We start from the raw sequence: 26,354 nt of genomic DNA, 5'->3' as shown, positions 1-26,354 counted from the left end.
CAGCAACAGCTTCCAAATGCGAATGCCACACCTGGAATCAACTCCAGACCTTTTACCTGCTTAATTGATGAAGAAATAATGAAGGAATAGCCCACACCTGGGGCTATTCCTTCTGCATTTCCGAAGCACTCTAGGTTGGCACGGAGAAATGGTTTTCACTCTGCTCACTAATCAACTGCACTGATCCAGCCGGTCCTTCAGGTTTCATTGACGCTGTCGGAGCTGCAGCACGGTGGATTGCAAGTGAGAAACACTGGGCAGATAGGGCAGATCGAGATTAGATAGAGGATTACAAAAATCTCCTCTACTGCTATGTTAACATTTTACAATAGGGACGGGAACACATTTGATAGCCATACTATGCTGACAGAGCCACTGGGGAGATTACAGGAGTACAGGAGTTCTAATTGAAACAGAAATGCATAATTTCATACTTTTTTTGCTCTGATATGCTCCGCAATGGTAGAGGGTTCCACATACACACGTGCATGCAAAACACAAACACCTATTCTCATTCATGGCAGCTCTCTAGGGTCTTTAAGTACTCCTACTTTATGGTTTGGAGAGCTTCAGGGGCTGGTTGAATTCTTAATGTTGCTGCCAATAGAACAGGCCTCAAGACAAATCAGTCGAGTTTGATGTCAAATTCCAATATCTCAAGTATTGCCTTGGGAATACTCTCATATAATGTTGTTAGTTATGAGAGTATTTCATTGTGAAAAATGTAGTCTATGGTGTTGGTCTTCGATCAGTCCAATCCAAACTCAGTCCACCTACAGCTGGTAGAGCAACGGGAACATTTTGTTGTTTTGACTCGAACACAGGTGACTGGGAGTTTTGAGTTTGTTGTGAAGGTCGGAGGACATGGGGGCAAATGTCCTTCATTTTCATGCTTTTGTCTGTACTGTAGTGGATTTCATTAATCTGGTTGAGGTCAGCTCTTCCCTAAGGGAGACAGTCAATGTATGAAATATGATACATTTACTGCCATCACTCCAGATTCAAGTTCACATATTGTCATGGTACCCTTAAGGAGGAATCTGGGGTTTCTAACCATACTAGTTATCCTTAATTATTTTAAATGATAACATTTCTGTATGTGTGTTTCATTATCAAATGCCTTTGCTGGACTTGATGCAGGTTTTTTTATTATTCACTTACGAACAACGTCTCCTTCGTTGGTTTTTAGATCCAAGAGTAATGTCACATGCCTCCATGACACGGCGGCTTAAGACAGTCTTTCATAGAACCAAACAGAACACCTCAGTATAGGTCTGAGGTTTGACTGAGCCGCGAGCTGATGAATGGCTTGGAAGCCCAATGGAAGATGCTAGGTTTGTTCTGGTGAGAGAGGTGTATCTGAGATAATTTAGAGTAGTTTCGATAAGAAAGGGCCGTAGATACAATTGGATATGACAAAGCTGGGTGAGGGAGATTTTTGAATTTTTTATAATGATTGTAATAAATTAATGAACACTTGAGTAGCAGACTTTATTCACTATGTTGAATAAAGTGTAGAAAATTAAATTCTCCCATGCAGGATTCACCAGACAGCTGCTGTGTCCAGTCCTCTGTAACCATAAATGTATGTTCCCGTGCTAGGCTTAAATCAACTTGAGAACGGAAAGCATTAGCTTTTTTTCCTTCAACAATTAGAGAAAGCCCATTCCATTGTTACATACTGGATAGAGTACTATTTTGGCAGATCAAATGTTCCCAAGCTGAAGACAGACAGAAAGTATTGTAGTTAATTCAGTGCACATCCATAGCTATTTGATTTGTAATTAACTACAAGGTATTTCCCTGCTTGTATCTCCACCTCTTTGAGGTGGAGACACGGTCAGTAAAGCCGAATTCCTGTTCTGGACAAAAATGACAGACTGGGCAAAACTGTTCATATTTCCCAAACTGCATTTTTCTACATCCTGTTAATATAGACAGTGTTTATAGCCTTCAGCTGTTGGTCAATGTACGGTATTCACAGATACAGAAAACATCTCATCCGGTGTTTTCTAGTCCTTCATTACAACAGACGCTCTGAAATGGAGCCTCTACACCAGTGTAAAAAAAAAAACCTGTGTAGTCTGTTTAATTGAGCCTGATCAGAATTGAAAGCTAGGTTCAAGTTCCGGCTGTTTTTCCTCAGCATTTGGAAATGTTGCGCCATGGAAGCTGGCCTGCTGGACGCCGTCTCAGAGTGTCCTCTGCCTAGCCCTGGGTCCCAGAGCAATGATTTTGTCAACATGTAGAGCCTATCTCACTCACAGGCAGGCTGTGTCGTGACAGTCCCCAGTTCCTCACTGGTCATTGTTCTTTGTCCATTCAGATCAGGTATTCCTACCTAAATAGGTACCATCTGGTGGGGAGCTGAGGAGCTGTTTTAGATTAGGCAAAGGTCCAAAAAAAACTCCTGTGTACCTGTCAGTTTGTCTGAGCCCTCAAGTCCCACTGTCCTCTCTCGGTCAGGGATGTAAAATGTATTTCCTCTCCAGTATTAGCCCTTAAATCCTACCCAATATGTCGGCCCAGGGATCCAGGTGTGTCCCACTCAGATTTCACCCCTCCTGTGTGTCCAAAATCTCTTTAGACATGGACAACATCCAATCTGCTTTCCATATAAAATGACTCATTCTCGCACGTTTGGTTTAATGTATTTTAACCCATACTTTACTCCATTAACAATTTAATCCTGTTATAAAGTTGGTCTAGTCCTTTTTTATTTACAAAAATACATTGTATAAAGCTGGTCTCCATTTAACTGACAGTATTTGTATCATTGAGGACATACGCAGTATTCAAGGGGCCATACATGCACAAGATTCAAAACAAACAAAATATTTCATAAAATAGCTATTACCAACATTCAGCAATAATACCAAATTTTGATTACACTTCAGTGACACAAAAACCAGTATGTACAACAGTAAAGCATGTGAACAGTAAGTGCCTAGCAGCTTCTCTTTGATTTAAAATGAACTCTCCACCTCAAAGTGAAGTACTTTTCCGTTTGCTTCCACTTGTTTTGACCTAGGCTTGACTGCAAGTACATTCTCCATCTCTTTGTCAGGCAAAGGGACCTTGTTAATTTTGGCAAAACTCTGGCTAATGTCCAGAAATGTCCTGTTTTTTGTTTCTGGCAGAATGAAATGGAGGTACACCGCTCCCAGCACACACACCACCATGAACACCAAGAAAGCATTGGTCTGCAAGGCCTCCTGTAAAGACACACAAACACACCAAACATGTTTTAGTTACATAACATTAAATAACCCTCAGCAATATGACACCACCACGCATAATGGGGGCATCAACACAAACGAAGTTGCAATGTTGAAGTCATTAGTCAAGGTTTTGAATAACATGGTACATATGACGTACGTAGCGGAACTATTTTCTAACCAACATCCACAACAACGTCATTACGCTAATGCAGGTTTCCCAGTTATTCGAAACCAACAATTTAAACTTTTAATCTCCACTGCAATATGACAGCGAGGCAAGCATCTTCCTGTTCGCGTACAGACGTCAGTAACAACAAATGTCGCACCTGCCAGAATTTGCAAGAATATTTCAAAACAGCTCCATTACCAGCTCTCCTTCCCTCTCACAGAGAGAAAGGCTTCACAGAGCTGTCACCCTGACCTGGGGGGTCTACACAGACAGATAGCCATCTGTGTCAGACTGATGGTGTGACGTTGTGACAAGCAGTAAAAGCCCCCTTTTCCTTAGGTGCTCTTTCCATTCCATTGACCAGTGCAGCTCAATTCCCAGCATGGATAGGTAGTAAGACACACACACACACACACACACACACACACACACACAGGGACTCTCACGCACACACACCAACCAACTCCAGGGAGCCCAAAGAGCATCCTAAATGAGTGGTAAGTCAGACACGTGTCACAAAGTCTCCCAGGTAGGGAGCTTCACCATCAGTAAAACAGAAACACAGGCAGCCGAGTGCGAAGAGCCACAGCCTTTCAGGCATTTTACTATTGTGAGTTCTGTGGTCTTCATACAGCAGTCTGGAGAAAGGATCTTTTGACTGAATGTAGATTAAATGGCTAAGTGAAATATAACTCTGCACTGTCAATCATTTGTTTCGATATGGGATTTTAAGCCTGGGTCAGGCAGATTACCAGAGAGGGACTGCTTGGGAAAATTGACTGACAATAAACAGCATTTTTAAAATTGTTGTTCATAACGATATGCACCTAAAAGTCTCTGTACAGTCTAATATTTTTTCACCTATAACCAAACACAGTCTGGTCTGATTCTATACAACGCTGACCTTCTATAAAACGCTGACCTCCAGTAGTGCTTCCAGTTCACAAAGGATTTGTGTTCTTACCGTTTCACAGGGTTTTTCCTCTTTCGAATATTTCATAAGAGGATAAACGAGCTGTATTTGGAAGCCTGACCCAGATACTCGATTTGGAAATATCCCTTAGTCCTATGAGTTTTGTGAAACACCGACAGATGACTCAAGCTTGTAACAAATTAATATCCTTAAAAAAAATCCCTTCCTTTTCATTGATCTGATTGTTTTCATCAACCTAATGACAATTGAGAGGAGGTTGCTTTTATTCCAGGGAGTATGTTTTAGGGTCTCTAGTGACTACTGGGGCTCAGTGCGTCTTGCCCCACCAGTGTCGGATCTAGCCTTATGGGGGCCTTAAGCAGAATTTGATATGGGTTCCCGTCTCCCATGTCGATTGGGGTCCCTAGTGGTCGAAGGCCCCTAGCGGTTGGGGGCCCCCTAGTGGTTGGAGGCCCTAAGCGACCGCTTATGTCACTAATGCCTAGAATCGGCCCCAGTGGCTCACACATTTTACATTTCATATAGATATGTAATTTTAGTATATACAGCACACCTTTCTTTTACATTTAAGTCATTTGGCAGATGCTCTCACCCAAAGCAACTTATAACAGTAGCATGTTCATAGTATTTCATACTGGCACCCGTGGGAATCAAGCCCACAAACCAGGCACTGAAAAGGAATTGCTCTGATCATGTGAGATACACGAGACCCACACATGCACACGCAAACACACACACACACACACACACACACACACAGAGCTAGAGAGATTTATCCTCGGCAGCAGAAATCTGAATTGTGTGGAACGGGACAGGAGGATAATTAAATGTTCATAATGGAGAAGATGAAAGGCAGATAAATCTGACGAGAAGGTAAAAGTGTCCCCAGAGCCATGATGGGACTGGCCTTCTGGAGGTTATTTGTAATACGTCACGGTCAATGCATCGTGGGGGGCAATGGCTTGTCCCAGTTAACAGGGAGACTGAATGTGGGCCGACCGTGCTCGTACTCTTAAAGGAGCTATATGTAACTAAATGGGGCCAGCAAATATCCTTGCGGTCCTTGCATGTCAACAAAGATACACATGAAATAACACCGTTCAATGCATTAAAAAAGACAGTTTGACACGGACAATTAGATGGATTATTCTACGTCACTTTAATGTGTAATAGATTTTTTTTACATAGACGTTATACACACTACATACAGTGTGAGAGTGATTCATTGGTACATACGCTTTCATGCTGGTACAGTTCTTAGTCCTGCCACACGTACTTCGGACGTGGCTAGCTGGGATACAGCTCCCCGTCCACAGGCTAGCTGGGATACAGCTCCCCATCCACAGGCTAGCTGGGATACAGCTCCCCGTCCACAGGCTAGCTGGGATACAGCTCCCCGTCCACAGGCTAGCTGGGATACAGCTCCCCGTCCACAGGCTATCTGGGATACATCTCCCCGTCCACAGGCTAGCTGGGATACAGCTCCCCGTCCACATGGCTAGCTGGGATACAGCTCCCCGTCCACAGGCTAGCTGGGATATTGCCCCCCCGTCCACAGGCTAGCTGGGATACAGCTCCCCAATACTGGTCATCTGTTTTTCAAACTTTATCCGAAGTCACAAAAATTCTACTTATGCCCTGTCCGCTGATTGCAATATTTGGTATTCCAAATGAGAGCTTAACTTTAACCCGGGACCAATCGGACATCATTGCTTTTACATCACTTCTGGCCCGTCGTAGAATCTTATTCGTTTGGACATCCGCTACTCCACCAGCGGTGGCCGAACGGTTAACGGATGTTTTATTTTTTCTTAAACTTAAAGTTAAATTCACGTTGAAAGGGTCAGTCCAGAAATGTTACTTTATGACATAGTTTGAGAATCTTAAAGTATTGCCTGAATTATGAGACACATTTGTATTTTATATGCTACTTATTTTTATTTATTTTATTTTTCTCTCTCTGTTTCCTTGTTTTTTTTTTTATATATATGTGTTTAATCAAATCAGTGGTCAAATACCTTGATGGTGTAGGAACTTGAGTAGCCTGATCAATAATTGTGAAAATGTGGGTATACAGGTCTGTGCTTGTTTTTTAATGTGTAGATCCTTAACTTTTTTTTTGAAGAACTGTGTAAAAAACAGGATGAGGCAAAGGCAAGAAAAAAAAAAGAAAAGAAAAAGCTGTTCTCCCAGAATGCTGTTAAATATTAATGTTTTTTAAATTTTATTTATGTTGTTTTTTTGTTTTTTTTATTGGGGGGGGGGGGGTGAGATTTTAGTTGTTTAAGATAAAATGAAAGTGGAGAACTGTTTTACTTTCTGTAAAATGTTACATCTTTGATCCTGCAATAAAGAGATTTATAACACGGGATACAGCTCCCCATCCACAGGCTAGCTGGGATACAGCTCCCTGTCCACAGGCTAGATGGGATACAGCTCCCTGTCCACAGGCTAGCTGGGATACAGCTTCTCGTCCACAGGCTAGCTGGGATACAGGAACTACTGGTCTGAAAAAGGCTAACTACCCGACGCAAACAATGTACTCAATGTACCCATGTAAATCAGTGAAATGAGAGAATTGGTCAGGGGGTTTGAATAGTATGTACAATTCCTTAGGAAAGTATTCAGACCCCTTCAATTTCTCCACATTTTGTTGTATTTATATTAGTTATATACATTTATAATTTATTAAATAATATTGCCATCAATCTACACTACATTGTTTTAGAAATGTGCCAATTCTTATAAAATAAAAAAGTCTTCCAAATGTGGTCTCAGGAATACAAAATATATTATACATAAATCAGTGGCACCCGATTTCATTTGAATATGTTACAGTAGCATACATTACAATGCGCTAACAAAACGTATTATACAGTGGATATAAGAAGTCTACACACCCCTGTGAAAATGCCAGGTTTTAGTGATGTAAAAAAATGAGACTAAGATAAATCATGTCAGAACTGTTCCCTCTTTTAATGTGACTTATAATGTGAACAATTAAATTGAAAAACAAACTGAAATCTTTGAAGGGGAAAAATTAAAAGGGAACATCCCATTTTGATGGGACAAGTAATGGCCTTACCAAGGTAGCAACAATACCTTACCAATGCATTTAAGGTATCAAAACACATGGGTTAATATCATAAAATGAAAAATGGTTGGTTAAAGTTATGTATCACAGTACTGGGGTTAAGGTTTGGGTTATGGTTCAGAAAAAAAATCTCCACTGGGGGGATTTGAAATTACAACCATTGGAGTGAAAGACAGGGATGCTTCCACCCATCCACCACGCCTTACCAAAAATCTATTTCTCTTACTGCGCTCACCACTGCCTCCAACGGTCGGTCTTTACCCTAACCTTACTTAATCTGACTTAATATTTCATATGAATTAGACTGCCAGGATGGTATTATCCAGGTGATAAGGGGTGCCTTGTTTCCAGCCAGATGGAGCTTTGCATTCAAGTCTAATCGTTAGATTTTGGTCTCATTAGATGTTTACCTCATGCTCTCAGACTCCTTCAGGCAGCATGTCATACAAGTATGCCTTTTACTCTGTGGTTTCCCCATAGCCACCCTACCATAAAGACCTGATTGATGGAGCGCTGCTTAGACTGTTGTCCTGGAAGGCACTCCCATCATTGCAGTGAAACTCAGAAGTGGCCTTTGGGTTCATGGTCACCCCCCCCCTCTCTCTTTGGCTGGTTAGTTAGGTTGGCCTGATGGAGGTTGTTCTACACTTGTTCTATTTCATAATGACAGACCCCATTGTCCTCCAGTGAAATGTCAATGATTTTTAGCAATTTTTATATAACCTTCCCCAGAGCTATGCCTTGATAATTATATCTTGGAGGTCTACAGAGAGTTCCTTGGACTTTGTGGCTTGATTGTTGCTCAGACATGCTGTTATGCATGTAGGTAGCCTGTGTGTGCATTTGTGTTTTTCCACTTCCTGCGTTACCCCAGCTGTCCTTTATGTTCCTGATTGCGCTCGTTGGTGTTTCCCACCTGGCAGTCATGAGTGCACTGCCTGACTGCTGAGGTGGACCAATAAGTGGACACCTCTCCTAATTGCACCACCTGTTCCTTTTTCCATTACCCAATCACATCACAGATCCCTAGTTTAAAAACCCATTCAGTCGGTTCTCCCAGAGAGACTCTTATGCTTTACCACACGTGGACATAGACACGCTTGAGATACATATGCTTTTTGATAGACAGACACTTTGTTCATTCATACATCACTTAGTTTAGTACATCTCACTTTGTCCTGTTTCATGTGAGTATGCATTGCTGTGGTGTTTTGTTTGGTGTTGTCTAGTCAATTATTTGCTGTTTAGTCCTTGTTTGACCTGTGGTTTTGTTTGTCCCTGTGTCCCTGGGAAAAGTATTTAGATTTTTTTTTAGCAAGTCACCCTTGGGCATACACAACCCGTAGGAAAACTTTGGCGAAAAACACTAGTTAGAACTGAGTGGGCCACCCACTGTATTTTTGTATTGGTCAGTAGTGAGCTAAGTGGTTCTTGAGGCAGGCAAGTTCAGTTTAGGGGTGTTTGGACTATATTATTCTTGGGTCCAGCTCAGCCCCCCTTCTCCTAACCCCTTTACTGTGTATTTATAATAAACGTTTTATGTTTGACGGTAGCTTTGGTTGTCGGTGTCGTTTGTTCTCACTGTTCATGCACATTACACCACTTTGCACACCCTAGACTGCTAGAGCCACAGGGTTCATAACATAACGTGGGGGCTCGTCCGGGATATCTCATTGATACCCATGCCACTCATGTGACTTTTAAGTGTCTAGTTCAGTGTTGAACTGTGCAGCTGTGCAGTTGTGTGATCGGCTGGTGTAGTGTTCGGTATTTCTTGGCTCGTGCTGCTGGCTTACGATGGCTACTTTTGATTTGGATGCCTTTTTGGCTAACCCCACATGGGAGGACTGCTCCTGTAAGCCCATCCATATTTGAAGACGAGGGCGAGGCCAAGTCTCCAGCCAAGCTGCCCCGTTTTAACCTACTCTCCCCGCCGTCAGACAGTGACACCAGAAGGCATGTCCGTTCGACACGGCTCCAAGTGGAGGTGGAAGAGAGAGCACAGATCAGGCGAGAAACTCTCCAGTTGGAGTCGCGTACACTGGAGGCAGAACAGGAGTCACGTAAACTGGAGGCAGAGCAGGATACACAGACTTGATCAAGAACTGGAGATGCGTAAGCTTAATCAAGAATTGCGTAAGATAGAACTGGAGGCAGAGACAGCAAGGTTAGCCTCTGCTCGTGCATTGCCTGCTAGTGAGCCATCCTCACCAGCCGGGTCTTCTACTACTTCTGATATTAGCAGACAGATCACCTTGGTACCAGTGTTCAGAGAGTCAGAGGTTGGCTCGTGTTTTAGTGTGTTTGAGCATATAGCGGTAGCATTGAAATGACCTGAAGAGATATAGTGCTTACTGCTCCAGTGTAAATTTACAGGCAAAGCCCAAGAGGTTTTGTCAGCGCTACCTCTTCAAGACAGTTTGAATTACATTTCTTCGTGCCTATGAGCTTGTTCCTGAGGCATATCGACAGAAATGTAGGTCTCATAAAAAGTAATCTACCCAGACTTGCTAGAGTTTGCTAGAGACAAGGGAAATCTGTTTGACAAATGGTTCACTACTAGTAAGGTGACTGATTTTAATTCTCTTCGGGAGTTACTCTTGTTGGAGGAGTTGAAAATGTGCTTAATAATAAAGTGTCTAAATAGTTATGTACATGACATATTGTTCATTTTCAATAAATTGGAACAAATAGATGGCTAAAAGAAGGGTCTGAATATTTTCTACGAAGGCACCCGGAGCATTCCGAAACTTTGAAATTTTAAATTTGGCTTTCTATCAAGACTTGTATTAACTTATTTACATTAACATTGACAGAGAAGCAGTCAAACAAATGTTTTTTAGAATTGTAACTTTTATTAAATATTACTGAAATTACTAAATTACTGGTTACAAATTTTTTTTGCCCTAATGTGATGTGCGATGTTCTATTTTAAAACGTCAACAGTGAAGAGGTGACTCCAGGATGGCCTTATAGGTACAGTTGCGATGACAAAATCTCGGACTTACCAATAAAAATAAAATATTAAGATGGGCAAAAGAACTCAAACACTGGACAGAGGAAGATTGGAAAAAAGTATTATGGACAGGCAAATCAAAGTTTGAGGTGATCGAATCACAAAGAACATTCTTAGATCAAATGAAAAGATGCTGGAGTATCTGTCAAGCATGGTGGAGACAATGTGATGGTCTGGGGGTGCTTTGGTGGTGGTAAAGTGGGATATTTGTACAGGGTAAAAGGCATATTGAAGAAGGAAGTCTATCACTCCATTTTGCAATGCCATACCCTGTGGACAGCGTTTAATTGGAGCAAATTTCCTCTTACATCAGGACAATGACCACAACACAACTCCAAACTATGCAAGAACTATTTAGGTAAGAAGCAGTCAGCTGTTATTCTGTCTATAATGGAGTGACCAACACAGTTGCCAGATCTCAACCTTATTGAGATGTTGTGGGAGCAGCTTGACCATGTACGTAAGAAGTTCCCATCAAGCAAATCCAACTTCTGGGAGGTGCTTCAGGTTTCATGGAGTGAAATCTCTTCAGATAAGCCCAACAAACTGAAAACTAGAATGCCAAAGATCTGTAAGACTGTAATTGCTGCAAATTGAGGATTCTTTGACATTAAATTATTTCAATAAAAAATAATTATTTCTAAACTTGTCAATGACTATATTTCCTTTTCATTTATTTCCTATTCAAACTCATTTAATGTATGTTTTCATGGACAACAAGGACATTTCCAAAAGGTTGTACAGCGTACGGGTCCAGAGCACAACGCAAACACCAAACATAGTTTGATGAAAGACAACATAAACGATCACACACCAGAAGAAATATCATCACGTCCCACATTCATTTCTCATTTTGAGAATGCATTGATTTGGTATAGTCTATTGAAGGCACCTCAGGATCATCACAAAACCCCCTCCCGCATATACTGCACACTGAATGGCCCATCCTTGGGAGGATTAGAGGCAAAACTGTTTTTTGAGAAAAGGTAAGTGTGCCCTTTTTAGGTGTCGCGCAAAGCTGAAACCACTCTATTACCCTCCTCCGTAATGAGCTTTGGGAGAGACGGAAGTAATACCAATTTAGAGTCAATGAGCCTTCCCTTTGCTGCAATACGCATTCGCATAGCAGGAGACCAGTGTGGAATATACAAGACTAAAGCATGGGAGGTGGGCCTGCTACACAGCATTTCCACCTGGCCCGGTGTGTTTCCCGCAGTGCTATGTGGTACAGTTCGTCAATGGGTTTGTCGAAGAACGTTTGGGAAATTCTCTCACTATGGAAATAAACACATTAGAGAGTGGAAGCCGCCTGCTAAGCCGACTGGTGGTGTGAGACTTTGTAACACCCATTAAGACACATGACGCATGTTTAAAATGCTACGGCGATGGGACTGTCTGTGGCGGCGCGACATCTTGGATTTTCTCCATAGGCCTTACAAATCGTATACTTCCGCAGTGAGGGAATAATTCATATATGAATACACGTCTTAGTCTCTAAGGGGCTTAAGTCTCAAGTCTTGGCGCTTTATGTCAATCATCATTATCCAGTCCTTGCTACTGTCGAATTCAGCAAGTATAGCGTCCTACAAATGATCTCCTCTGCCTAAAACATTACGTGATATTTAAAGGCTTTATCACAAGCACATCAACTTTTCTAAATGTGATTTTTTTGAAGACAACAAAGAATCAAAGTCTTTGCATACATTAACACACACATCCCATTATCCATGAAAAGCATCTAAGCTACAGTGGTTGTGCCATTGTTTCCAGAAAATAAGATCTCCATTGTATCAATGCTGTGAATTCCAGATATTGGGATCCAACTGAGCAAGAGTGAACTGAGGTCAGTGGTAGATTGGACAAAATGGCCTCCACTTGCATACAAAACAAATGCTGAACAGATAGTTATGAAGCATGGCAGCATTGGCAAGTGAGTGTGACATAAATGCAGGAGAATATTAGAACAATATTCAGTTGTTTCCATTGGTCGGCAGCCAACAAATCTCAAAACCTCTCTGAGTCGTGGAAATGTGCTCTGATTGAATTAAATTAGTAATTAAATGTATCTTCCTGCCTGACACATTGCATTGCTATTGTTCTTTGAATTGGCTGACATGAATGGATATTTAGGGATTCATATTCTGCTTTTGTCACAGTAGGCCAGTGAGTCAGCTCTTCATAAGAGTGGAGCAGCCAAACATCTCAGAGACTAGACGGCATCCTCCTGACAGGCCTGCTGACGTTTCTCAGCGACGCCACACTCGTAACCATGTTTCAGAGTTTCTAAATCGTTGACATCTCCTAAAGCCTGAAGCAAAACAGATGACAAATATTGTAGCCATGGATCTGTATGGGTCTATTTATCCCACAGAATCCCTGATTGGGCGACGGGGGGGGGGGGGGGGGGTCCTATAGTATTCCAAGGAAACTGGTTGTAGAAGTGATAACTTGGTTTTGGTGAATTATGTGTCTTGCCATAGAAATCCAGCATTTGTCTCCGTCACCACAGGGGCCGATTTACTTACAACAATTTGTTTAATAATAATCAACAGAAATTCTCCCAAGAGGGAGCGGGGCACACTGCATTACACGCTGAGGATGCCTCCTGTTCTCAGGGCCGTCATATCTTGCACGGCGAACTTGCTGGATTGAGTTGATGAGCCAAAGGTCGGAGAGGAGAGGAAAGAAGAGGCCGAATGACCCTGTCAGAGGTGACCCCGTCACGGGGGGCGCGGGGGGGGGTGGTGTGGCTCACCGAGTGTCGGCGTGACTGATGTTATCCTGGCCGACAGCGGGTCGCTGGGTGCTGGGTCCAGGTGCCAGTGACTGGCTGGTGAGTCATTGTGACTCCCTACCTCGGGGCAGCGACCGTTGCCAACGTTTCCCCTCGAATTTGTCCTCCTTTCCTCCACCCCCCAGTGTCTTGTCTCATCTCTTATCTCTCTCTCTCGCTCGCTCTCTTCCCTCGCTCTACAAGTCTCTCCCGCTAACTCCGTCTATAGGCTGGCCCTTTCATTCCTTGGCTCTCTGTCTGCAAACCCCACGCTGCCCGGTATGGTCTGGCTGTGTAGGCTCCTGCGTCACACTATGTCATCCACACTCGATCACTACGGAGGCCCTTGTTTTTTTTTTTGTTCGCTGTCTTTTCTCCTTCGCATCATCTCCCTTTCTCCTCCGGTCTGCCTGCGTTGTTCTGTCTCTGGGTCCGACCCGCTACTTCCTCTGGAGTCTGAAGTGTCAGTGTCAGAGGCGGTCGGGGAAAGAGAGAAGAACTGGATAGTAATTAGGAACCTTACAGTATTTATAATAATGGGACCCCTCGTGAGGTTAAAATGGATGGCCCTGCCTTCGGGAAAAAGATTTTAACTAAACACTCCCTGAGCGCTTCACCTTCCCCAGTACCCCAAAAATAATTCAATGTGGATAGCAGAGAATCTGCCCACCATGTAGCCCGACTGTGAGGACAGAACATTACAGCCTACTCATCCTGCATGCATTTCATGATAAAATTCTGAAGCACCCAGAGCTGAAGGCCAGAAAGAGTCCACCAAGGGTGAGAAGGGATGGGAAGAGGTCCTTCATAATAACAGAAATGCATGAATCTTTCACACTACAGACGTAGCAATTCTGGCATAGCATATACACCGTAAAAAGTAATTAGTCGAGCTAACAAAATGTTTTTGTGTAAACCCGTTACCTCGAATCATTTGAGTTACTCAACTCAAAGTACGTCTGTGATAACACAAGAAATAACAAAAGACCTCACCACCCTTATATATTACCTTTATTAAGTTAACCGCTGCGTGTTATGAAACATAATATTTGTTTTTGGCAACATAGGAAAACATGGTCCTACTTAAATTATTAGCCCTTTATTTAGTTCATAAACTATTGAGTTCACAGTTTGGCAGTGGCTCTATGTGTTGAATGTAGTCTTCTATGTCCCCTTGGGACAGATGGCCGGTTGCTGAAGGCCACAGGATGGGGGAAGGAAGCTATTCAGGCAGCAGGATATTTTGGTCATGACCTGTACTGTCCCCTTGCCCGCCACCATCAACCTGGAGAATTTGGACCCACACAGGACAGGATCTTGACTGCACTCCACACTGCCCTCATCCACCTGAACAAAGAGGAACATCAGTTCGACAAGGCTGTTCATCGACTACAGCTCAGCGTTCAATATTCTATTGCCCCGAAGCTCATCCTCTACCTTGCTGACAGCTACACCAGGACAACAATATCTCCCTCAGCATCAGCACGACAAAGGAGTCGACTACATAAACAAGAAACCAGGCGAGCCTAGTTCAGCCGGCCCGCAATAGAAAGTGTTGCCGTCTTGAGATTCAAACACAGGTCGTCGACGTGAAAGGCTGTGTCGTTTACCTCTACACCACAGAGCTGTACATTTGCCGGGTGTCCGTATAGCCTCTTGTCTCTATCCTGAACAAATCCTCTTTTGCCACTGGCCGTTTTAATAGTTAATTGACCATTTGTGAATTACATTGATACAGTTATACAGACTTTACCGGTATCTACTAACTTACTGGAATAGTCAGAAGAATTGAGCAATTGCTAGCGAGTCTGCCGAAGCTATTTAATTTCATGGCATAAGAATGTATTTTTTTTCTTTCACGGCAAAACATAATTTTTTCTTTCATTCATGAATGACATTTATACAATAACAGTCAATAAAGGCAACGATAACTAACTTTTTCATCAAGTGAAAAGATGAGAGAATCGTGAAATCTACCAGAAATAATTAGTAAATGTCGCTGCTCTCAATAGATTTGAACTTAGGACTTCCACATGAGAGGCACTTGAGAGGTCTTTAACCACTACGCCACAGCATTACATGTTTCAGCCATCGCTAGACTCCATTGAGGATTGTGTTAAACTGACTAATGTTTCGTATTAAGTTTACCTCCATCATAGTGTCTATGAACTGTATTGCTTTTGCCACTGGCCGTTTCAACAGCTTAATAGCCAGTTATAGGTTTACTGATATGTATTAATGTCCTAGGAATAATCATAAGAATTGAGCAATTGCTAGCGAGACTGAAGATGAACTTTTCCATGCCAGAAACAGTCGCAATATAACTGTATACAGTATCAGTTAAGGCTTACTATAACATAACTAATGTATGTTGTCGCCAGCAAATGTTTGTCTATCCTGACCGAAAACGCATGCACGGATGCGTACTTTGAAAATCACAATATAACCGTTAACAGTTTTATTTCAGGCTTACAATAATGTAGATAATGAAGGTTTTAGCCAGCAAAGTTTTCGTCTATACGGAATAATTCATAATGCGTAATTCGCTACGCCTGCGAGGAGATACGAACTCGGCACCTATAGTTCGCAGGTCCACTTCTCTAAACACTGCGCTATTTAACAAGTTATACTCAGTCAGTCGGTCAGTCACTTAGTAAGAGACATTCGCTCTTCTTGGCCGGCTCCGGCGGGGTCTGGCAAAAAGGAGGGAGGAACACTCCCCCATTTCCATCGACGGGGCCTTGGTGGAGAGGGTTGAGGGCTTCAGATTCCTCCATGTCAACATCACCAATCATCTAACTTGGTCCACAAACGCCCCGACAGTTGTCAGGAGGACACAGAAAGGCATCACAACTTGGTGTAGGTGACTCACCACTGATCCCAAGATGCTTCAGAGGGTGAACAGACACGTTACCAGGGCCAAGCCGTCTGGCATCCGGGACTAAAACATCAGCCTGGACATGGCATTTGGTACCAGCGCGTCTCGTTCAGAGCCGTCAGGAACTCGACATCTTCTCGGCCACGGGTCTGACAAAACCACTCAAGTGTTAATCTGGAATTGTACTGGAATGCAGGCACACAGGGACAGACAGACACACCCGTTGGTTACTATAGCTGGATTTGTGCTCCTTCCACCTTTTGTCTCAGTCATTTATTTTCTTTGACTTGGCAAACCTCTACATTGCTGAGATATGCAATACACCCCCCCCAACACCCACCTCCTCAACAGTCACAGATGGCTCTGTGCCCTGTCCTTGTTTCACTAATCTGCCCTCAGGCAACTCCTCTGTTCTTATGAGCCAGAGTCCTGCTTCTGCCTCATATTTCAATGACGCGAGAGAAAGAGTGTGAGGCTATGGGATAGATTTCCTCAGATTCGGCACTAGGCACCGCCTACATGGGGATGGACGGAAGCGAGAGCTCCTGCTGAAAGAGCAGCAGGCTGGCGCCGGGAGGGCTGGGAGGGCCGGGAGGGCTGGGAGGGCCGGGAGGGCCGGGAGGGCCGTGCGCATCGGAGGCAGTATCTTAGGAGGCTGGACCGACCTAGACCGCTCAAAGACCATGTTCTAATACTTACTGCAGCTCTGACATGAGACGTATGGTGGAGACCGCCATGGCTGCAGGGAGCGCCATTTGGTAAATGTCCACTTATAAGACCAAGTAAAGGTAAGCCTAGTTCTGCCAGCCTGCGATTACGGGATTCATTTTGTTACCCCTGGCTGGATTCGATCTGTAATTTCCTATGTGGTAGACTGTCCACTAAGACTGTCCACTGTTTAACCACTACGCTATTTAAACAGCGGGTTTTGTTGCATGTGATACGTATGTCGAGATGTGATGTCTGTTTATTTCTACATTGTCAAAGCAATTAGTTGAAACTCCACAGTTCTCTAAATTATTTCCCTACATTAGCTAACATCCAAAACAACAACAGGTATAACAGGGTCACTACACTACATTAGAAAGAGATTACCGTAGATGGCTAGCTATAAAGTAATGAAAACAATGACTCCAAGCACTCCATGGCTGGTTCCACTACTCTACGTGAACTACGCTTTGTAAATCAAAATCAAGAGCAATGTGTTCCTTGTCGGTGCAGTTCATCCATCGCAATATAACCGTAAACCGTTTATTTTAGGCTTACTATAACGTAGCTACTCAAGCTTGTAGCCAGCGAAGTTTCAATCTATCCTGAACAAATCCTAATTTGTTTTGTCCGTGGAGATGATCGAACGCCGGTCAACATTTTTAAAAAAGGGTGCCAAAATGAACACTGCAACAAAGATGAGTGATGGTTCTTTGCCACACTGATGTGGTTGAAAATGCCATCAGGGACAACTCAGGACGGGTTTCTCAAGAAGACGGGTTTCTCAACATCATGTTCATTAACATACCATATCCAGCAGATTGCATTCACTGTGAGCAGTCAAGTATAATCCCTGATTAAAATAATTATATTCAATTGGTTCATCAACCATCCCCTCTGCATTGTTTTGGAACCAAATCATTTCACAAAACCCATCTGCTATGTTGTGTATGTGAACAGTAAAACTTATTTTTTTAAATAATTAATTAGGGAAACAATAATAATGAACAAAAGAATTTAAAAAACTGAAGACATATATTATAACCTAGTCCAAATTCCCAGACATATAACTTAACCCATCTGTTGCTGATAAGATGTCTGCCAAGCGTCAATAATGAGAAACTCAGTTTCAGGCGAATGTACCCAAGATCCCCATAAGCGTTAAAGCCCTGTTTTAAAGCTTTGGGAAATGGAAAGCTCTCCTGGGATCAATAAGGTAGTGTAGGCGTGTTCTGTGGGTGAAATGACTGTATTCATAATTAATGAACCTAGCTCTACGGGTAAATAACAACAAGATACAGCTTTTTAGCTAATGCACCATGCAAAAGCAAGGAGATTTTGCAGAACATTACTCAGCCATTGGCTAATGGAGGCTTTTTTGTACAATGCTTTGTGAATAGCTAACAGATAAAAAGAGAGTGATCAAAGCGGATTTATAGAGAAGAGGTCATCAGGTAATCAAGAGGTCAAAATGTCTTTGGACGTGGTGGTTGAGAGGAGAGAGGTGATTAGCAACACAGTACCATGGGATAGATAGAGGTATAAATAGACTGCTGCAGAGAGCTCATTTATAAACGTGTGGGTCCTATAGTCTCTCATTACTAAAGTAGATTGGCTTCTTTCCATATGAGAATGTTAAACTGTAGATTGAGCTGCGTCTCTGTGTTTACATCTGTGTGAACAGGTTTTAACATTCACTGCAAGGAAAAGACCGTCAACGTTTTGTTAAACCATGAACCTTTAAAAATGGGGACATTTTCCCTACCCTATTTTGAAAAGAGGCATTATTTTTGTCACCAGCATTTATAGTACTATAAAACTTACAACTGCTGATGAGGATAGAAAAAGACTTCTAACCATCTAATAAAAAGAGAGAAAGAGAGAGAAAAATAACTACAGTGAATGTTTATGGGAGTAGTAGAAGACAAGGGCTGAAGAGTCTGAAGCTGGGCCGCCTGGGGGAGCTAAGATGAAAGAGTGCCTTGGCGTTTCGGGAAATGCTCCAACGTTAGAAGATAATAGCTGGTTGTTCATGACACCATTACACTTTTCTCTTGGAAACATAAACAACAGACACACACACACACACAAGTTTGTATGGCTATCCTCATAGGGACCAGATTTATTTTTTTTGCATGCTCCCTTGCCCTAATCTTAACCCTAAACCTAACCCTTACCCTAACCATAACCTAACCCTAATCTAACCCTAACCGTAACCTCAATAAAGTAACATTTATGCCTAAATTTACCTAGATGTAATGCCTAACCTTATCCCTAAACTTAACCAACAATGCCTGGACCTTAAAGAAACCCCAATTCTAACTCTAAAATTAAATGTAAGTTTGAGCCTAAACCTAAACCCTGAGCCGGAAATTGACGTTTGCCTCATGGGGACCGGCAAAAGGTCCCGATAGGTCCAATTCTTTCTGGTTTTAAAATAATCATGGGGACGAAATGTCATTTCGTCCCCATGAGTATAGTTAGACCTAAAATACACTGACCTGCATGAATGGAAATACAAGGCCGACCGCAAAGTTGGAAAGCCAGTTGACAACTCCTGCAATCATGAAGGCAGCAGGGCGGTAAGACTGCTCAAAGAGCTCTCCAGTCAGGACAAACGGAATGCCACCTGAGGGAGAAGAACAGAAACACACCGTCATTAATCCATTCTCACTGACTCTTTTAAATTGCTGCCCATGTTAGTTAGACGAAACCAACAAAGCTGGCTCAATTCAATTTCTCAAACATTTAAATGCATCTTAAATTTATTTTTTTTGCAAATACTGTCAAACATATAGAAGGCTTGGTTGTTGACAGTAAAAATACATTAAAAAAATAACACTAATGGATGTTTCCAGGTGCATGTAGGCCTTCTCCACTGATAACACATCTGCAGCCCCGGACCCATCACACGGTCAAGTTGGGCCCGGGGATATGAACATGCCTGACAGCTGTACCCAGTTCTCACCAATATGACAGCACAATTTGGTTTGACACAGGTGTGCCACACAACAGACTTCCCGCCCTCCCACGGCTGTCTTGTTTCTCAGCTAAGAAGGGTCATTCCTGCCAGGTCCCTGGATGGAAGACCAAGTGCCTGTGAGGCGGCACGCATTCAATAACACAGGTAAGTGGCTCCGGATTAGACCGCCAGTTGAATGGCGAAAAGGGAAATATAATAGACACAGATGATTTGTCACCATGAAAGATATTTTCTCTATTTATAAATGTCTATTATTGTCTGTATACACCAACGGAACACAGTCTTTCTTAATCCTGGTTTTGTGGACCCAGAAGAGCGCACACCTGTGTTTTCATCCCAGTGCTAAATAGTAGGCTGATTGGATATGTAATAATATACGTTTGCAGAGTCTGTGTTATTTCAAAAATGTTCCACCTATTAAATCTAAAAGTTAAAAACTGGTCCTGCCTGTCACGCTTACTTAGACTTTTCATCTAGTAGAATTTGCTGTGTATTTGACAAAGCTGATGATCAAATGATAATCTTATTTAGACGTGAAATCCCTCTTAATGTGTTCCAACAGCTAAACAGCTTAAAAGGCTCAGTGCCGATAATCTTGCAATATTGAAAACTACTGAAAAAAGAGGTGTCCATAATTCTGACCTCTAACATTTATATGAACTGTGAATATATAACTTTTTTGCTCACACACACGCTGATTACGGCAGAGAACGTGGTGCATGGTAGCATGCAACCGCACTGAAGATGTCAAGTAACCTCCCACAGGAAGGGGTTCATTCAAAGATCAGATTCATATCTGATGCCTAACATCTGTCTATGTGCAGAGATGAATGAGTAATGGAGACTGTGCAAAGTCAAAAAAGCTCAAATGAAGGAAACCAGGAAAATATTATTACCGCTCCTCTACCACAGCAAGAGTGTTATTGGCCCTTCACGGCTGTGAACAATGCCTTGCCCCTCAGTAACCTGGACCAAATTGCTTGTTAAAAAATGGACCAGGGTTAATAATTAATATTATGCCGTAACTTAAGTACAAACACACCGAAATTGGCAATTACATTAATCTTGGATGGAGCTGAGAAAATGTCCATGTAGTTCCTCTCTCCTACCGGTTCCAGCTCAAATGCTAGACATGCACATTCAGGAGTGCATGACAAATTGCTTCCAATTCCAACACACATGAAACACGTGTGGCATATGATTAGCTATGAAGCAGGACGCGTTATGTCACTGCATGAACAACATAGCCTCTGGAGCCCAATTTGGATAGAACAGACTGCCAATGTACTGTAGTATCTTTAGTAGGCATGTGGAAGCAAACCCTGTGTCACATCTCAGTACTGCACTGTGTCCTACCCCTGACGTGTCACATCTCAGTACTGCACTGTGTCCTACCCTCTGACGTGTCACATCTCAGTACTGCACTGTGTCCTACCATCTGACGTGTCACATCTCAGTACTGCACTGTGTCCTACCCTCTGACGTGTCACATCTCAGTACTGCACTGTGTCCTACCATCTGACGTGTCACATCTCAGTACTGCACTGTGTCCTACCATCTGACGTGTCACATCTCAGTACTGCACTGTGTCCTACCCTCTGACGTGTCACATCTCAGTACTGCACTGTGTCCTACCCTCTGACGTGTCACATCTCAGTACTGCACTGTGTCCTACCATCTGACGTGTCACATCTCAGTACTGCACTGTGTCCTACCCTCTGACGTGTCACATCTCAGTACTGCACTGTGTCCTACCCCTGACGTGTCACATCTCAGTACTGCACTGTGTCCTACCCTCTGACGTGTCACATCTCAGTACTGCACTGTGTCCTACCCCCTGACGTGTCACATCTCAGTACTGCACTGTGTCCTACCCCCTGACGTGTCACATCTCAGTACTGCACTGTGTCCTACCCTCTGACGTGTCACATCTCAGTACTGCACTGTGTCCTACCATCTGATGTGTCACATCTCAGTACTGCACTCTGTCCTACCCCTGACGTGTCACATCTCAGTACTACACTGTATAACCCTCCTATTCATTACTTCTTTGTCTATGGGGTTTAATGAGGGAAAACAACAACAACATGGTCTGTATGTCTCAACATGGTGTGTTTTCTCATGGATACACTTTTAGGTGTGACTTGTCTGGTTTTTCCAAGGAAACACCAGGGAAAGTGTAATGGATGAAGTGAGGCAACTAGGGGAAGATGTTACAATATGCGTCGATGCAACAAACCAGCCATATGATAACTCATCAATCCTCATAAACCCCTATAGACATCAACCTTCAACAGTGAGTCTGCTCGTTATCCAAGTTACTTGACAGCTAGTGTGATTGAGCCAAGTGATTTGACAGGTACTGAAGACATTAAAGCAGAGCTATTGATGATACAGACAGTAACAGTACAACTACTGAAAAAAGCAACTCTAAGTTAAAGAAGATTGTTTTCTGAAGCTCATGAAACAACCTCAAATCTCTTGAGATAAAAATAAAATGTGTCCAGTAGAGTTACAAACAAACAAAAAAAGCACAAATCCATAGCAATTCTATAATCAATACGCAGTGGATCCAAATCGAAACAGTCTCGTCATTAACAGCCCTTTAATTAGCTGAGCTCTGGGTGGGCTAACTAATGAACAGTCTATGTCTAGGTATTGTACATGTATCTGTGGCCCGTGTTGACAATCAGCCCTTCAAACCCCTTGGGATGAATGGAAGACTGCGACAAGGAGAGGCCCTAACAGCCGTAACATTGTGTGTTTCGATGCATGCCGTTCCCACTTCTTAACACCATTATATTGCGAGTAGAACCAGCTCACCTGCTTTGGCACAATTATGTGACTATTATATGGTCACTGTTGCCTTTTAGATAAATACGTTTTAAACTAATTGTTTCAGTAACAGGGCTGACCATGAAATCAGACAGACAAATTCATTATTAATAACATTAGAAATAAACAATAATCGTCAGCAATGCCAGTGTTAAAGTATGAAGCAGCCTGTGAATTTCAAGCGATGCTGTGCTCGGTGTTGAAGTCTACAAATCCTAAAAATGTCTGTATTGTATTGAATGTTCCATTTGGTCCATAAAAAGGGGGACTTCGTTTATTATTACAACACGCTATTAAAATACACCATTCACGCATATCTCTACTCAAAATATCAAAAAGGACCCAAAATATAATCTCTGGATACGCCTTCAAAAAGTGAGCCGTTTTAACATCCTCGGCACCCCCGACTTCTCATTAAGGTTTGCCATCAGAACAAAATGGATAAAGCCAGTAGACTACCAGTTTCTGAATACATCTTTAGCTACGTAGAAGCTACTGTGGGCAAGCAGATGAATGTACATTAAGTGCTGCCGTGTTCCAAAGCACTGCAGTCCCTAGCCAGTCACAAGTAAGGTTGGGCTCTCTGGAAAATGCACAAATACATGAATCGTGCTGGTTCAAACCCCTTGTGGGCAATAGAGTGCCACAGGGATGTATTCATGATAATCATAAAACATGGATGTCAGTCAAACACAGAAACCGTTCAAAACTTTTCAGCTTTCACTTTTCCCAAAGGAGTTTCTTTTTCTTTTTTTACTTCAAATAAGGTCTGTGTTTAATGCAGGCATACCCTGGTGTGATGTTTTGATAACCATGTCACTCAATCAAAGTGACATTTATCAAAATATTCATAAAATCCTCACTCTCAGATAAAAACATCTGGTCATTCCTAGAGCCTGAACTTAATTTGGTCGACAATCATTTCAGTTTGCTGCTGCCAGTGACTGGAAGGAGTTGCAAAAGACCCTTAAGCTCAACACTCTCATCTCACTATTTTTATTCATTTATCAAATCAAATGGATTTATTTACTTTTTCATTATTTATGTAATTCAAAGTACTGTCTTGTCTTGCAAAAATGACAGTTGGTTTTCAATCGGTGTCTCACCAGGTTACACAGATAAATAAATATTTAATCTCCTTTCAGTCCAGAAGACAACGGGTCAATAAGAAATAAAATATTCACCCCACACGCCAAAGTGTTGCTGGGAGCCAGTCAAAGTCAAATAAGGGCCACAGACAAAACAACTGCCTCATTGAACAACATAAATGTCAGTCAGAGAATGGGATTACCGCGATGTCACTACTACTACAATCTCTAAATGGTCAGAAACACTAGGGTGTTGCGTGGTAGCTGCTCAGGGTTGGATGATCAATTTTTGTATATCGGTATACTTTTTATATCTGTATAAAATATTTATCTGAACAATGTTTATTCAATATGGACCCTTATGGCAAAAAAAATTTGGCACTTGCCATTAGCTTGGGTTCATATCTAATGTTTGAAATTGATGCTGACAACTGCACTGTAGTTAGCTAACTGAAATAGTATCATACAGCTGACAGAGGGATGGAACAGCCCATGCTGTTGCAATATAAAGTGGTTCTCATCAAAGCTATAAGCTATTTTTGTTTAGTATTTAATGTGCTGGAGATGTTGTCAGTATCCATGATTGAACTAATGATTTTCCAACGTCCTGTTTCCGCTCCAAATTCTACCCATTGGACAAACGCAAAACAGATACAAGGGGTCAGACAGAGTTCACTTGCGGCTGTCACAGAATGCCTGTTTTGTGGTGGTGGTGGTGTGGGGAGGCCGTCCAGTAATTAGGCAGCGTTTGTCATCTGTTATGCTACAGATGTTTCTGCAGGGCCTCTGAGGAAGCCACCTGAGGCAGTATGTGTTGAGCAGACAGGGTGCGAAGAACTGTTTTCTCCTTTGCTAAGCCACTCGCTCTGCTAAGCCCTGACATTTACAGAGTGATGAGGGATGTCATCATTAATAAAAAACAAGAAACACAAGACAGCCATTTCAAGGAACGGTTCTGTGTCAATGATCCACTTGGCGGTGGTTTTGGCAGGTTATCGGTGGGCCAAAAAAAAAAAAAGTATACTTTTTACATTTACATTTGTTTGAATTGATATGTCATATATACATACAAACATGATTTGGGGCAGTGTTCTCTGTGGCAGTTTCTAACAAAACCAGTAACTGTAGATGAGTTAACATATCACCATGTCAAAGTTCTCTAAGCAGCACAGGCTTTCCCTTTTCAGTTCCTCTGATAACTGTAATATTTTTTTTTTTTTGTGGTTTGCAAGCTCAGCCATTGGCTAGGCTTTCGGCAGTAAGATAGAAGACATAGGTCCTCGCGGGATGTGCTATTAGCATGCTAACTTAGATAGAATATGATGGAGTGCATGCTAACCCCTCCGGCACGCGACATCAGGCTTTTTAGCTTTAAGGGGAAAGTCCTGCTGCTCCAAACTTAAGTCTGGCCATCATTTAAGCTGGGAGCTTAAATTAATGTAGGCTACATTATTATTTCAAAGCTATAGTAGTTAACAGCCTATCATTTAAGAAATTAACTGCAAAGCGTTTGCAACATGCTACAGGCAACGCCTGGTTAAATCAAAATAGCTTACAGGCTGTTTATGCACATTAAGGTTTATGGAATAATGGAATAAAAAAAAGGCTTACATAGGATTAAATCAAATTAATGAATTATTAGCCAATAATCAACTGGCTTTGTATTCACTTATAGACACACCATAATGAAATAATGGTGTCCAGTTCAGTAGCTTATTTTTACATTTGATAGACAACTTTAGTGCTGTTACACCCTTTTTTATGCTCTTTCTTTATTAATAGCTAATATATAAATCCAAAATCGCTACTTTGTCAACATCTCTGGGTAAAGTGTGCGCTAAATAACTGCAAATGGATAGAAAGAAAACAATACATGGTGGGTAAGGTGTGCCCAGAGCTCATGGCTGAATGCATGTTTTTACCATCACCGAAGGCAAATCTATAATCCTTACCAGTCAGCAAAGACTACACACAGTCTGTCTGCTCTGGATGGGAAGTAGCCTAATAGTGGTACATTATGATTTGTAAACGCTCAGTCTAATGGGTGTGTTTTTGTAGTCTTATGATTCAATGTGTGACTGCTGTCTATCTGCTTAATGTATTTTTATGTGTGCTTCCTCACACAGAGTGTCCATTCAGCATCACATTACACTTGCCAGCTCTGTGTCATTCAGTGTTACGGCTTTAGGTGATGTTGTGTTAGCACGGGTGGGAGCTGGGGAGGCGATGCAGTGTTTCTGTTATTCTTCTTTAATTCAGAGTTCTATCCAATGACTTGGGGGATTTCTTTCCACGTTGAAGGGCCAGTGTGTGGGTCAACTGCTCTGGTTCTCCACCAGTGGGCATCAGACAGAGACTGAGACCGTACATCACTGTTAGATACTTCAGGGAGGCTTAAAGGCTCATAACGTTACAAAACATTTGTAGAAGCTTTGATACCTGAATTTCCACACAAATCCACATGCATGATCGCTATATGTTGTGCTCAACAGGCTATATGCCTCAACCACAATACAAAATATAAGCAGAGGAAATCTAATAAATACTGTAGTTATTATGGTGCTAAACTTTCCATCTGCTGGAAAGATAAGTTGGGACGTGGGCTTATCCCAATTTATGCTCAAACAGTCAGGAAGATAAAAAATTATGAAAATG

At 42.2% G+C, this 26,354-nt stretch overlaps 1 protein-coding gene across 7 annotated transcripts in view; it reads right to left on the bottom strand.

Annotated features, from left to right (window-relative positions):
• Nucleotides 1-2,644: 2,644 nt before the first annotated feature.
• The window catches only part of slc2a9l2 (solute carrier family 2 member 9, like 2), a 117,264-nt gene continuing 93,554 nt past the window's right edge, over nt 2,645-26,354 (bottom strand). For 4 of the 7 annotated variants that reach the window (XM_034287380.1, XM_010880799.4, XM_034287381.1 and 1 more), the window contains 2 exons: nt 19,295-19,422; nt 2,645-3,215 (listed from right to left, as the gene is read on the bottom strand). In XM_034287380.1, the coding sequence (XP_034143271.1) occupies nt 2,967-3,215; nt 19,295-19,422 (377 nt within the window). In that variant the 3' untranslated portion in view covers nt 2,645-2,966. Of the gene's footprint in view, nt 3,216-14,208; nt 14,555-15,861; nt 16,235-19,294; nt 19,423-26,354 lie in introns of those variants that run through there. The other 3 variants (XR_004574654.1, XM_034287383.1, XM_034287384.1) reach the window with 3 other exon arrangements.

The sequence above is a fragment of the Esox lucius genome, chromosome 17 (genome assembly GCF_011004845.1).
Source record: "Esox lucius isolate fEsoLuc1 chromosome 17, fEsoLuc1.pri, whole genome shotgun sequence".
Taxonomy (NCBI): Eukaryota; Metazoa; Chordata; class Actinopteri; order Esociformes; family Esocidae; genus Esox; species Esox lucius.
This window is presented reverse-complemented; position numbering and strand designations above follow the sequence as displayed.